At 41.9% G+C, this 15,013-nt stretch overlaps 1 protein-coding gene across 1 annotated transcript; it reads left to right on the plus strand.

Moving 5' to 3' along the window:
• Nucleotides 1-5,603: 5,603 nt before the first annotated feature.
• On the plus strand, nucleotides 5,604-14,626 carry LOC115408490 (taste receptor type 1 member 1-like). The gene is made up of 6 exons (XM_030119287.1): nucleotides 5,604-5,785; nucleotides 6,354-6,642; nucleotides 6,760-7,485; nucleotides 12,183-12,389; nucleotides 12,606-12,726; nucleotides 13,599-14,626. The coding sequence occupies exons 1-6, from the start codon at nucleotides 5,604-5,606 to the stop codon at nucleotides 14,525-14,527; spliced, it is 2,454 nt and encodes an 817-aa protein (XP_029975147.1). The 3' UTR covers nucleotides 14,528-14,626.
• The last annotated feature ends 387 nt before the right edge of the window (nucleotides 14,627-15,013 follow it).

The raw sequence follows: 15,013 nt of genomic DNA on the forward strand, positions 1-15,013 counted from the left end.
TGTTGCAGATTGTTTTTATCTCCAGATATAAATATTGGAATGATTTTAGCGATTTTAGCCATCTTTAGTACCACTCTGTTCTGTGGGCGAAAGAAAGGCAGAGTTGGAGTAAGTCCCAGTGAGGTACTGATGGTAGGTGGTGCCCCCTTGTGGGCTTATGTTTTTAGATAAAGTCTCACCAATAGAACTAAAATACTCATTGAAACAGGTTGCAAGGTCACCATCACTGGAATCAGTGTTTTTTTGGAACACTGTGGTGTCAGGGAGAACATTTGGTTTAAGGCCCCGGCTGAGGACTTCGTTGAGGACTTTCCAGCATTGCTTTTGATCACTGCAAGAAGCCTTGAAAGGCTCAGTGTGGTGGTTGCGTTTACTCATTTTGATCACTTTAGTTAGTTTTTTTCGATACTTACTGTATTTAATTTTATTTTCTTCAGCAGGGTCTTTTATGTAATTTTTGTACAAAGCGTTTTTCTTTTCAATCAAAGTCATAATTCCTTTAGTTAGCCAGCTTTTCTTGTCCCCGTGATTTCTTTTTATTGTCTTTTCGGGAATTCACAATTTTATACTCTCACCTAATTCCTGAATCAGAGCGTAATATGCTGCATCTGGACATTTATAATCATACACTGAGTTCCAAGATTTTTTTTTTAGATTATTGGATAATATACTTAAGTTTATCTTGGTTAATGCCTTTGCTTTGTTTTTTGAATGAGGTTTGTCATTTTTAGTAGTAAGATCTGCAAGAAGAATAATAAGGAAATAATCAGTAATGTCAGACAATATCACACCCAAGTTAAAGCTCGTATTTTGGATATTAGTTATGACGTTGTCAATAAAAGACTTACTGGAGTCTTTTTCTGTAGTGTATGTGTTTATTGTGGGATAAAAAAATGAGGAATTAAGAGGATTTAAAGTGGACCTATTATGCTATTTTTCAGTCACGTCATATAGGTCACGGACACCCAAAAACATAGTATATAAGTTTGTTTGCCCCAAATTCGTCCTATGTTCGGAGTTTGAGTGGTCTAAAAAGTGGCTCTGAGGAGCCTTCTTCAGAACAGTCTGTTTTTGACAGCCTACTTTCCGTGATGAACTTGAATGCATCTGGCCACGCCCACCTCGAAAATCCATTGTCTTTGAGAAGGCACCTTACAGGAAGTTACACCGGAAGTTTCAAAATAAAACACAATGCACGACCTCACGGACGTAAAGTTTTTCCTATATGTTGTTATTAATCCGCCTCGGGAGGCACGACAATCAGCTCAACAGGGTCCCAGACAGTAGCAAACGAGGAAATTACCGTTTTTAAATAGAATAAACCTATTGGATAAAGAAAACCACTCATGTGAGATCAAAACATAAATCATGTACTCATCCTTGCTGGAAGTACTATAAAGTACATATCAATGTGGCTTGGACAAACAGAGCGACCTTGCAGAAGCGAAATGAGGGTTTTTTTTTTTTTTTTCTGTTTATATCATGTGTTGTTCGTGTGATATTGAGAGCACGACAGCCTCTCAGAGGAGCAGCCCTCCTCATCCGGACAGCTCTGCCGGTGTGCGTGGCCCCACGTGCAGTGTGCCTCCGCTGGGCACCGGAGCTTCGCAGCCTCCTGGCGAGGAGAGACATCCAGAAGTGGCCCAGCGGCCGTGCGCGAGCAATGCTTCTCCGCCGGCTTCCGGACTTGCGGAGCTTCCGTGGAGCAGCTCCGGGCCGTTTACCCAATTGGTTGGCCCCTGGAAGTCCGGCACCCGGGCGCCGTGACAGCCGAGGCCGAGCCGAAGTGCCTCTCTGCTGGGGAAAGGAGCTCCGCAACGTTACCATCCAAGCTAATTGTGGCTAAGTTAGCGAAAACTGTCAGCTAGTCTACCGTCTTCAGGTGGTTCAGCTGACCCACCTGAAGACGGTGGATGAGCGGACTTTATAACACTGGCAATGGATGAAAAATTACAAGCAACCTATCCAGGGGCCGACCAAAGGCTGGATCCTCTTCGGGGTTTGGGGGGGGGGGGGGAATTGGTGTTCCTCTTCCTGACGTCAGAAAGAGGAAGGTTTCAGAACCACGTGTTTGAGTGTATATTTTCTTAAAAGTGGAGTGCACAATTGAGGGAGGTGACTGAATTTTTCACTTATGGGGGATCATACAGAGGCTCTGGGAGGCAATATGATTGTATGATTGTAAAGACACCTTTTTAAAGTGAATTTTGCATAATATGACTCCTTTAAGAAGTCTTTTTTTTCAGAATTGTCTTTGGCTAAATTAATATTGAAATCTCCAAGAATGAAGCCATTTTTGTTGGAATTATTTATAGAATTCAATAGTCCATCCAGATTAACAGTGAAATTATGTGGGTCAGAGTCTGGTGGTCGATAGATCACCCCAACAATTATGTTTTTGCCATTTTTGATATTAAGTTCGACAAATAATGAATCGAAGTGACCATCATTGATAAATAGATCATCACGAGTGGTAACTGTTGTGGAATTTCATCAGTCACTGAATGGCGTAGACACATACCACCACCAGCTTTCCCAACCCGATTTTTGTTGAATAGTGCATAACCATCAAGATTGAGGGTGTCTATATAAGTTTTTTTGATTAATCCATGATTCGCTACATCCAATGATGTCTAACTTGTGATCAAGACTGGCCAATAATGGCAACAGATCATCATGATGCATGATCATGATGATCTTGCTTAGGCTTCTTGTGTTTAGATGTAATAAGGAAAAAGCATGTTTTTGGTTGTTGGTTATATCTTTCAGCTTTATATCTTTCTGGGGCTTCCTTGGACAGTCTGCAGCTGGAGTCTTGTCTAGTATGATACACCCCGTCCTCTATAGATCTTGTGTTCAGTGTCTGTTCTTATGCAGCCGTGATCAGTGCCGTCTTTCAGACCTGCCTTTTCCAGCCACTCATTCATTTTCTGCCGCTTTATCCCTTTCGAGGTCGCGGGTGGCTGGAGCCGATCCCAGCTGGGCGAAGGCGGGGTACACCCTGGACAGTTCGCCAGTCTGTCGCAGGGCTGACATATATAGACAAACAACCATTCACTCACACATTCATACCTAGGGGCAATTTAGGGTGATCAATTAACCTACCATGCATGTTTTTGGACCATGGGAGGAAGCCGGAGTACCCGGAGGGAACCCACGCACACACGGGGAGAACATGCAAACTCCACACAGAAAGGCCCTGAGCCCCGGCCGGTATTTGAACCCAGGACCTTCTTGCTGTGAGGGAAGAGCGCTAACCACCGCGCCACCGTGCGGCCCTATGTAATTGCTTATTTTAATATGTACATTTTCAAGCTTTTCCGACATCTACTTGGGTGGAATATGATAAATTTGGTTTTCACTGTGTTCAGTGATAATTTATTACATTTAAACCAGGTGTCAACTTTGGTACTCTGACAGCCACTGGTATGTTCAATTTAAAATCCTTAAAATACTCCATCAAGGTCCGCCTAATGCATAATATTATTGGGTAACGCTTCCTTTTACGGTACCATGTATTAACATGGTAATTGCAAGGTAAGTACCATGTAATAAGGAGAAGTTACTGTAAAGTTACCATGTAATTACAGGGTAACTATGTTGCTAATTACCTAGTACTTTTAGAGTAATTACCTTGCTAAGTCCAGGCAAATACCAAGTAACTACCTGGTAGTAAGCATTAATTACTGGGTAATTATAATGTATATAGCAACTACGTTGTTAATTGCCAAGTACTTACTAAGTAATTGCTAAGTAATTACCATGTAATCACTGGGAAATGAAGAATTTTTACTAGGTATTACTTGATACTGCTAGGTGTGTACACTATGTATTTCCCTAGTAGTCAAGTGGTTTTTACTACTTACCCAGTAACTTCTGTTGTATAATGCATTCACATTCTAATCATTATGCTGTGATCACTCAGGTATCCACTATATTAATCACATTCTAAATCATTATGCTGAGAGTCACTTGTTTATATACAGTTTTAATCACATTCTAATAAATATGTACTGATTCAACTGTTCACTATATTTTTACCTCATATATATGTAATCTGTGATTATTTCAAGATTTTGAGGCCTTCAGTATAACAGGCTGTAACTGAAAGCTCATTCTGTGTGCATTCTGACGGTCCCAGGCCGGTTTCAGGGTCAAAAGCAGGGAGTAAGCTCATCCTCCCTGCTCACTCCCTATTCTTTCTCATGAGAAACTGGACTTCTTTGGCCTGATTATTCTCTTCAGAATACATGTGACCTTCATGAAACAATTGCTGTCTGTATTGTTCTCCAGGAAAAACAACCTTTGACAGTCAGAGTTTTATCAAAATGTAACCATCAATCAGCTTGAGTCATGCAGAGACTAGAGTATAATTTCCCAAGCAATGAAGAGATCGGCACCGTTTCTGCTTGAGATTCTGATGCTGTCAGATCTTCATAGCTGAGTCCCGAGGCGCCCTGTATTTATCTATTGCTAGCATTCAGGTTATCTCCCTGTCTGATCAACCTCCCACTGAATTAAAAGAACTTGTGCAGAGACTTGAAACTTTTGAGCATTCTTGATTACTCCTTTTTTCAGTTTTTTGCTCCAGTCTCAACACTTCTTAGTATTTCCCAGTAACTACAACATTTACCTGGTAATTATGGTTGAACTGTACTCTTTATTACAGTCTGATCTATGCTTACTTGACATATTATAATGTTGTGTGGGGAAATACCTTCACAACATACCTGAACAAAATTCACATTTTACAGAAGTGATTCTTGAGAATTGCTATCATGCTACGAGTGCACCTTTGTTTATTAAATTTAACTTGTTAAACATTTTTGACATTAACACTTTTTTCACATGTATATTTGTGTACCGAGCTCTCAATGATTCTGACTGGCCGACTCACATCAAGCTCTACTTCTCCTTTAATAACCAATTCCATAATTATGCCATAAGACAGGCTCCTGGTTTGCACTTACCCTTATACAAGAGAAAAATTGTGAGCAGTTCTCGCTCAGATTTAATGGACCTAAAGTGTGGAATATGCATCTGGACTTATTAGAAGCGTCTTCGTCCATGTTCAACTACAAAAGAAACTTAAAGAAAATTTTAATTCTACAATATCTGACCTAATCCAAACACAACAACATATACATGATATATGGGGATTGCTTTAGATTGCTTTGTTTATTCTTTGTGTATTTTGTAGGATCTATCGACATCTAATGGGACCTATCGACATCAAATGATGAAACCTTTTGATACAATTTGGGGCTGAATGTTTTCCAAGAGGGTAAGTCCAGCTGATGCAACCTGATGGCTCTTGCCTGAACAGATAAGAACAAGCACAGTCATATTGAAAACTTTGCATTTGCTTACTTAGTTGAAACAAACCCTCAGCTGAAAACTCAAGCCAATCACAAGAGGCCAAGACAGATGCAGTCAACCTACCTGCACCAGTCACCTGCAAACAGAGTTCATATCACATTTGCATACAGATTTGTGGTTTTCCAGCTGGCTATTTGTGTCAGTCCTTCTTTATTCTCGGGTGACAAAGTGATGATTTCGTTTTAGCCGATGTATCTGAAATAAGAAAAACACTAAAGGCAATGATGGTGCACATTTTGGGTTTTCTGAGTCTGCTGGGATCTGTCCTGAACGCTGTACCTCGAAACACTGTCTTGTCCTCAGAATTTCAGCTGGATGGAGATTATTTGCTCGGTGGGCTTTTCGACATCCATCATGTCAGCTCTCCTCTTCATCTCGACAGACCAGAGGCCATCGACTGCACCAGGTGAGTTCCATGCCTTCATTTAAGCTTTTAACAAACCTCTATTTATATGAATCAATCAGATCTGTTCATTCTTACAGTCGGTCTGATACCATTACAGAATGCTTCGTATGAGTCATGACCCAAATCTTGAATTCCCTCAGTGTTGGGAACATAAATCTGAATAAATCTTCAGAGCAGGGTTATCTATTTATTCAGTCATTCATGTTTTACACCATTCATTTGCTTCAAAACATCTGGTGGTCTCATGTGAACATGCCCTGATTCACCTCAGATATGAATGACAACTTAACTGTCACTGCCAAACCAGCATTTTCCTTGAATTGTCCTTCAAAAAAAAAAAATCTATAATCCATCTCAACAAAGACGTGTTTAGTTTGACACAGATCAGCATCAGTTCAAAATATTAATAAAATGAGTAAATGTTAAAGTGCAAAAATGTGAAGTGTTGAGTGACTTTAGGAAAAAAAAGATCAAATTTAACAGTTCATGTTATACATTAACAGATTTTTTTATGCTATCAACATGGGACCACTATGATTCAAATACACTGTCTCTTCTCTGTTTACAGCCACTCTTTAATTCTGTCAAGTTATCAAAGGTTTCAGTTGATGAGATTTGCTGTCGAGGAAATCAACAACTCCACCAGCCTCCTACCAAATATATCACTTGGCTATATTCTGTTTGACCAGTGTTCAGATGGGCATAGCTTCCCAAGCATACTCAACCTCATCTCAGTGAATGGCTTGATTGATCCTTGGGGTGAGCCACCCAAGAATTTGATTGGTGTGATTGGGAGTTACACAAGCTCTAAGACAATGAGCGTTGCTCCGCTCTTGATGATGGATCTCATTCCCATGGTAACTTTGCAACCTGTTTTCTATTGTTTCAGCAAACCCATTACTCATTCTGTTACTTCATATTTGGCAATGTATTACCACAGAAAGTAATGATAAATTCTCTGTTCTTTTCACCAGGTCAGCTATGGTGCAGCCAGTTCAGAGTTGTCACAAAAGAAAACCTATCCATCTTTCTTACGAACGTTGCCTTCCAACAAAAATGTCATTGAAATTATCGTCAAGATTTTGAAGTACTTTAAGTGGCATTGGGTATCTTTCCTTCATGATAATAACAGTTATGGCACAGATGGTCGAGAATTATTCATAAGGAACATTCAAGATACTGAGATTTGCCTGGCATATATCAAAGCCCTTGATCATCAAACAGATTACCCAGGAATATTAAGACAGATAGATGCTCTGAGGGTACATGTCATAATTGTTTTTGCTTCTGATTGGAGGGTAGAAGTTCTTTTCGAATCAGCAATACAACAAAATGTCACCAACAAGGTGTGGTTGGCAACAAATACATGGTCCTTGAACAGAAAACTGCCCAAGACAAAAGGAATCAGGAACATTGGGACTGTTCTTGGGGTTGCTGCTCCTGCAACGACGATACCTGGTTTCAGTGATTTTGTCCATTCTGCCAAAGCTGCTGCTCTCAGTGAAAATGCAGAGCAAGAGACATTTTGTAATCAAGTTTTCAATTGCACTGGGCTGAGTGCTGCAGATATCATTGATGCAGACCCAAGTTTCTCTTTTCCTGTTTATGCTGCTGTGCACGCCATCGCCCACGCCTTACACAATACATTACAATGTGGAGCGGGTAGATGTAAAGACAATATTACAGTGTACCCAAATATGGTAAGCATGCAAATATTCCACTTCGTTCCTTTGTGTGTGTTTATATCAACTATTAAAACAATATTCATACCACTGGATCAGAAATAGTTTGTCAAGCCTGGGGCTAATATCAAGTCTCTGTGATGAACAAACCATTGAATGTCCATCCATCCATCCATCTTCTTTTCCCCTTAGTGCGTGCAAGGTTATGGTGGCAGTATAGAGAGCATAGAAGTCCAAACATGTCTGTTCCTCACAAAGTTCCTCCAGCTACTCTGGGGGGATTTCAAGTCGCTCCCAGACTAAGTCAAAAATATAGTCTTTCCAGTGACTGCAGCTAGAAACTTGAAATCCTGACTGTATCAGAAGGATTGATGCTCACCACCTTGTGGAGAAATCCCATTTTACCTGCTTGTGTCTGTGGTTGCATTCCTTCGATCATGATCCAAATCTCATGACCACAGATGAGGGTGAAGATGTAGATTAAAACAGTAAACAGAGAGATTTCCTATACAGCTCAGCTCTTCCTTTATCACAATATTCTGGTGCTGTGAGTGCATTACTGAAGTCACCTGTTTGAATCTGTGGCTGATCTTATGGTTCCTCCTTCAATCACTTGTGAAAAAGACCTCAAGATACTTAAACTCTTCTCTTTTTTTTTACCTGCCTTGTCCAGCATGGAAGCAGCAGAGTGGAGGTCTGGCTGCTGTTATGTGTCCAACAGATTTGCTCTTCCAAGAGTAGCTCATAAGTATAAAGCTCCTCTTGTTAACATGCTTTCTTACTTTACTTTCTTTATTTGAGCACTGATACATGATATTGCTGGACCTGACAAGAGGACAGAAAGACATATAGAGACAAAAAGTGAAAGAAACAAACAAAAGAGACAAGCAAACAGCAAAAAAAAAAAAAAAAAGAGTGAAGAGAAGGAAGAGAGTAAAGTCCATGACTGATGTGACATCATATGAGTTATTGGTGGTGAAATTACAAAACTGGAGAGAGCAATATCTGGAGGTCTGGAATTTGTTTCGGTGTTATTTAAGGGGTCAAATGCATTAAGTCTTACCTTGTATTTTTAAATGACTGCTGCAGTCTGTAGTGTGTAGTTTGTTTGGCCTGTGGTTTTTTTTCTGTTTTGTTTTGTGTGTGTTTGTTTTGTTGTGAAAAATCAATAAAAATTTGAATAAAAATAAAAAAAAGAGAAGGAAGAGAGTGCAAAGATATGATGAACTTTTAATTAGTATCAACACTCCAGATGAGTGCCAACTGTACCTGCTTAAATATATGACAGCGGGCATCCTTCGGACTTTTGTTGGACAACATAGCTGGCAGTGAACTGGGGGCGTGCAAACTAAGAATCCAGGTGTGAAATTACACCAGGGCATCAGGAGAGGCCTATTACAGATACACATTAGTCTACCCAATCCCCAAGGAAACAAGGTAACCAAGTCCACATGCAGATTATCAAGGGTGATTAAAGATCAGTGTGATCATGCAAATGTGACAAGGATCATGCACATATGACGTCTGACCCCTGGGAAGACCAGATGCAGGCCAGAGAGGCCCTCAGGGCCCAGACAACTGGCGGCCATCAGAGAGCCCAGATCCAAGCCACTCCCCCAGGCAGACGTCAACACACCAATCCAGAAGCGGGCAGAGGAAGACCCCAGCCAGGACCCCCAGTGGTCACAGGACTCGGGCCCCAGGGAGCCAAGCAGGCGCTGGTCACCCCGGGCCACCCTGGGCACTGGACATCCAGGGCAGGCAGAGCTGAGAGAGCCCAGGGCCCAAGAGCTGAACCCCCCCCCCCTCAGGCAGAGGGCCATGACCATATGAAGGAGAACCAGCCCACACAGGCCGCTACCCACCCCCCAGGCCAGCACCCCCTCAGAGCTCCAGCCACCTACCCCGATATCCAAGGTATTAACCCCCCCAACAAGAGGCCTGTCCCTCAGGTGGATGTACACTCTGAGCACAGCTTGAGAGAGACCCTTACAACCCCTCCTGAGAAACTAGACAAATTTTTTTTTATAAATTGCATATATTTTGCTTTGTAACTTGCTAAAGGATTTGACAATTTTGCTCTACAATAAAGTCCTCTAAAATTCTTGGCAAACTCTGCAAATTTGTGACAAATGAGCGTGTCCGTGAATGCATTTAGTAAACAGATGGACCCAGGGAGGCTGAGGCTGCCCACTGCCTGCCAGAACAGAATCCTGACAATATTCTCCGTTATATCGCTGTGTCAGTGTGGTGGCCGGTCATCTGGAGTGTCGCTTCCAAATGAAGGATTGTCATATCTTTTCACTCTCTTCCTCCTCTCCACTTTGTTTCATTTGCTTGTTAGTTCACTTGTTTTTTTTTTTTTTTTCTTTTTTCCCTCGCACTCTCTCTATCTCTGTCTTATACTTATAAGCTCCTCTTGGAACAGCATATTTGTCCGACACATGATAGCTGCCAGACCTCCATTGTATTGCATTTATGCTGGACAGGACAGGTTAAAAAAAAAAAAAAGGCCAAGGTCCATTTTACACTCGATGCAGAACAATGCAGAAAGGAAGCAAAGCAGAACCATTATGTCACACAGTGTTAGCTACAAGCACAGATGTATGGCGACAAGTTTTAGTGGTAATTGATGGCATCAGGTGGCATCTGACCTCCAGCTGTGAGTCTTGGACACTCAGGTGAAGCGAGGGGCAGAGCTGTTGACAGATCACCACCTGGTAGTGAGCTGGTCCGCTGGCAGAGGAGGAATCCGGATAGACATGGTAGGTTTAAAAGTGGTTTAAAGGTCTGTTGGGATATCTGGCAGAGACCTCTGTCAACACATTTTTCAACTCCCTCCCCAGAGAGAGTTTCTCCAAGATCCCAATTGAGGCTGGGGCATTGAGTCTGAGGGGACCATGTTTTATACCTCCATTGTTGAATCAGCTGCTCAGAGCTGTGCTCACAAGGCGCTGCAACCCCCAAACCTGGTGGTGGACACTAGAAGTAAGGAATTTCTTCAAGATGAAGAAGGAGTCTATCGAGACTTGTTGGCTTGTGAGACTCCCGAAGTAGCTGATGGGCACTGTCAGGCCAGATTGCAGCTCAAGTGGTTGTCGAGGCAAAAACTTGGGTCTAGGAGGAGTTCAGGAAGGCCACCGAGGAGGACTGTCAGTTGACCCTGAAGAAATTCTGGAAAACTGTCTGGCACCTCTGGAGAGGAAAGCAGGTTTCCACCAACACCATAGACAGTGGACGTGGGGAGTTACTGACCTCAACGAGGCATGTCATCAGGCGGTGGAAGGAATACTTCTTCTCAATCCTGCTGCTACATGTTCCTTGGAGGAAGCAATGACGGTCTCTGAGGTGGACTAATCCATCACCCAAGCTTAAGTCACTGAGGCATTTGGTAAGTTCCTTGCTGGCAGAGCACCAGGGGTAGATGAAATTTGCTTAGAGAACCAAGAATTTCTGGATGAGCAGGGACTTTCTTGGCTGACATGTCTCTGCAACATCATGTGGTGGTTGGGGTCAGTACCGCTGGATTGGCAGACAGGGTTGGCGGTTTCCCTTTTATAAGGAGGGACTGGAGGGTGTTCTTGAAGTATATGGGGATCACACTCAGCCTTCCTGGGAAAGTCTTTTCCTGGGTAGTGGAGAGAAGGATTCCACTGACAGTCAAACCATGGATCCAGGAGGCACAATTTTCACCCAAGTCACACAACCCTGGGCCAGCTCTACACTCTCCATCTGGTGCTTGAGGGTTTGTGAGAGTTTGCCCAACCAGTACATACATGCCAAAATTTGTAGGTGCAGCCAGGGATTGACTTCGAGGACCATGGGATTTTGTTTCTGCTTATCGCAGATGTTGTTCCCCAGGATTTACAGCATGCACTGCAGTTTGTCGCTGAGTGTCAAGTGACGGGGATGAGCATAAGAATCTTCAAATCTGAGGCCATGCTCCTCGACTGAAAGATCGTTTGCCCTCTCTGTGTCAGTGGAGAGTCTCTGTTGTCCCCCATGTTGAGGAGTTCACGTATCTTGGGGTATTGTTCATGAGTAGGGAAAGGATGAAACATGAGATTGATTGGTGGACAGGTTCAGCATCTGTGGTGATCTGTCAGGGTGATGAGGCAGCTGACCCAATTTACCAGTCAATCTACATTCCCATCCCCATGGGCTCTGGGTCATGATGGAAAGGACGAGATCCTTGATACACTGGGCCAAAATAAGGTTCCATAGGGAAACTCAGTGCTTCCTTAGAGATCTGGTCAGGAGTTCACCATGGAAGAGATTGGATCAGGGCCACTAGTCCTCCACAACCAGAGGCACCGTTTGAGGTGGTTTTGACGTCTTTTTTGAAGACCTCACAGACTCCTGCCAGGGGAGGTGTTCCAGACATGTCCTACCAGGAGGTGGCTCCGTTGAAAACCTAGGTTATTCTGGAGAGACTATCTCTTGGCTGGCCAGGGAAGAAGGGATGGATGGAGGATGTGTCTGGGGACAAGGAAGTCTGGGCATTGTTGCATGGACTGCAGTCCCTGCAGCCTTGGATCACCAACCAAAGATGAATGAATGAATGAATGAATGAATGAATGAATGAATGAATGAATGAATGAATGGCTCTCAAAAGTCTTCAGTCAAACTTTAAATAGCATTTTCTGTGATCTTGTAACATTTCATGAAGAACCCCTTGTTATTCACTCCAAAATATTTATTAACACTTTCCTCAGGTCCTAGCAGAGCTGAAAAAGATCAATTTTACACTCTTCAATCAAACTATACACTTTGATGAGAATGGTGACCACAACTATGGATTCTACTTAATAGTTTTTTGGAACCGCAATGGTGACGTGCAGGAGGTCGGTTATTATGAATTTTACCCACCCTTCCATTTGGTCATCAACAGCACAGACATTCAGTGGCACACAAATGGAAAAGTAAGTATTTTTTTTCTCTAATTGAAAAGTGTACACTTGTTCACAAGAGCACTATATTTTGGTATCCCACATCTGCTCGGATGTGATGATGGATGAGCAAAATAATCAAATAGTGATTTTAAGATTGTTTCCACAAATGTTTGAACCTAAAATCTTCTCCGAAACCTGAGCCTAACCCATAGTCTTTTGTATGTTCCCAACTATTGTGCCCAATAGGTTCCAACTTCAGTTTGTTCCCAGGAGTGTCCTGTGGGATACAAAAAAAAGCCAGAAGGAATTCATAGATGTTGCTTCAATTGTGAAATCTGCCCAAATGAAACTTTTATCAATGTCACAGGTAAAGTATTACTGAATAAATTGTTAAACCATGGATATGCTGAAAACAGTTTCAAACTGTGTTTTCTTTAAAAACAAAGATGGCTTTTGTTGAGGACGGAGTTTTTCTCATTCCGGTGCCGGGCCAGGTCTCCCTCTGATATCTCCTCGAACCTTACAGATTCTTTCTTGGATTCCAAATTGAGTGAAGAAGTACATAGTTCCAATGCAGCTCTCCAACACTGATTATAATTTATTTGTGCGAAACCTCTAGACATAATTCTGGTCCATATGTCCCAGTTATCCGCGAGGAGCCCTCACCGACAGAGTCAGAGGAAAAAGGCAATGTCTAATCTAATGCATGTGCATTTATCAATTCTGCTGCTCAGGCCCAGGGGTGACATCTTCATCCAACTTGCTCACACATCACTGGAGCTGGTTTGGGCTGGTTGGACTTCTGCTTCTCATGCACTGATGTGGATACACTGCTTCTCCTGATGTTGCAGTACAGCCACTCCGTGCCTGAAACAGAGTTGTCTTTCTGCACAGAGATACTCAGAAGTTCTTGCATAAACATTAGTCTGATTAGACGAGCAAGATTATATGAGATCACTGTATTTCAACTGTATTAACTGTATTTTCCCATAATAGTAAACAGAATGGAAAATAGTAAAATAGTAATACAAATAGTAAATTCGCACAGTTCCCCCTCTTGACCTAAGCTAGTCTTAGGTCAACAAAGCCAAATAGAACAGAAAATAGTACATTTCCACATTACCCACACAGGTTATTGATTTGACTCAGACATACAAGTGTCATTTCAGTCTCTGCATATGTAACTGATTATTTTTTCACACCTTCACTGATAGTGTGTCTCTCTGTGTTTTGAAACAGAGGATCCCTACACTTGTGTCTCCTGCACTGATGCTGAATGGTCTGCAGAGGGAAGCACGTCATGCAACCTGCGGGTGGTGGAGTTTGTACCGTTCACAGACCCTGGAGCTGTGGTCATCATGGTTGCTGCCTTGGTCTTGGTGGGACTGAATCTGGCTGTGTCTGTTCTCTTTGCCATCAACTTTAACACACCTGTGGTCAGATCTGCTGGAGGACCCTTGTGCTTCCTCATTTTAATCTGCCTCACTCTTTCTAGTCTTAGTGTGTACTTTTATTTTGGTCAGCCAACATCAGTTTCTTGTGTCTTGAGGTTATTACCATTTCTGTTGTTCCACACGGTCTGTCTGGCCTGTTTTGTTGTGCGCTCTTTTCAGATTGTTTGTATTTTTAAGATAGCAGCCAAGTTGCCAAAGCTTTACAGCTGGTGGATGAAATATCATGGACAGTGCCTGTTCATCGCTGTGTCTTTTGCCATTCAGGCCCTTTTACTTCTTATTGGATACTCTTCTGATCCTCCCAAACCCTTCAATGAAACATTTTGGTACAGAGACAAAATAGTTCTTGGTTGTGACATTAATTTGAAAGCATCTTCCACTTCTGTGATTTTCCTTTTATCCCTGTGTTTGCTTTGCTTCATTTTCTCCTACATGGGGAAAGACCTCCCAAAGAATTACAATGAAGCTAAATCGATCACTTTCTGTCTGCTCCTGTTCATCCTCACATGGATCGCCTTTGCCACAGTATACTTACTTTACAATGGGACAAACATCCAGACTCTGAATGCTCTGGCAGTCCTCTCCAGTCTTTATTCTTTCCTTATGTGGTACTTCATTCCAAAATGTTTGATCATTATCTTCCAACCCCAGAGAAACACACAGCAGTACTTCCAAGGTCTCATTCAGAGTTACACCAAAACCATCAGTCAGTAGCTGCAGAAGTAAATGCTATATAATGAAATGTATTGCCTTGATTAGTTTAAAATTATTTGATCATTTACTTCATGATCAATAAAGATATTATCATGTATGCTTTTTCTGTGGGAAGTAGTTCAGTTGTTTCTTGATACAAAAAGTTTCAAACAGATTTAATTTACTGTTGATTTGAGAGTTTTTTGTTATGTATGAATGCCTTGAGTCATTAATATTGGCAATAAAAAAATACTGTTTCACAGCACTGAAATCCTTGTTGTTGTTACGTGTGAGGTCACAAACACCTGGATCACTGCATCTGTCCAGTAATGTGATACTAGAACTAAAGGAGCTGTGTTGATTTCAGGAAATACTGGATCAGAAATCTAACAATGAAATTTTGAAGGTAGATCTTTGGAGATTCTCACAAATAATACATTTGTTGGGAATTTACAGTTTCCAAAATTGACTAAAAAAAAAAAAAAGAAAATAAAAAAAACAAGACTT

The sequence above is a fragment of the Salarias fasciatus genome, chromosome 20 (assembly GCF_902148845.1).
Source record: "Salarias fasciatus chromosome 20, fSalaFa1.1, whole genome shotgun sequence".
Taxonomy (NCBI): Eukaryota; Metazoa; Chordata; class Actinopteri; order Blenniiformes; family Blenniidae; genus Salarias; species Salarias fasciatus.

Excerpts from the sequence above, each read along its gene's own strand:
- LOC115408490 (XM_030119287.1), top strand. The coding sequence starts at position 5,604 with ATGGTGCACATTTTGGGTTTTCTGAGTCTGCTGGGATCTGTCCTGAAC. Across the intron at positions 5,786-6,353 it reads GAGGCCATCGACTGCACCAG|CCACTCTTTAATTCTGTCAA; the intron begins GTGAGTTCCATG and ends CTCTGTTTACAG. Across the intron at positions 12,727-13,598 it reads AACTTTTATCAATGTCACAG|AGGATCCCTACACTTGTGTC; the intron begins GTAAAGTATTAC and ends GTTTTGAAACAG.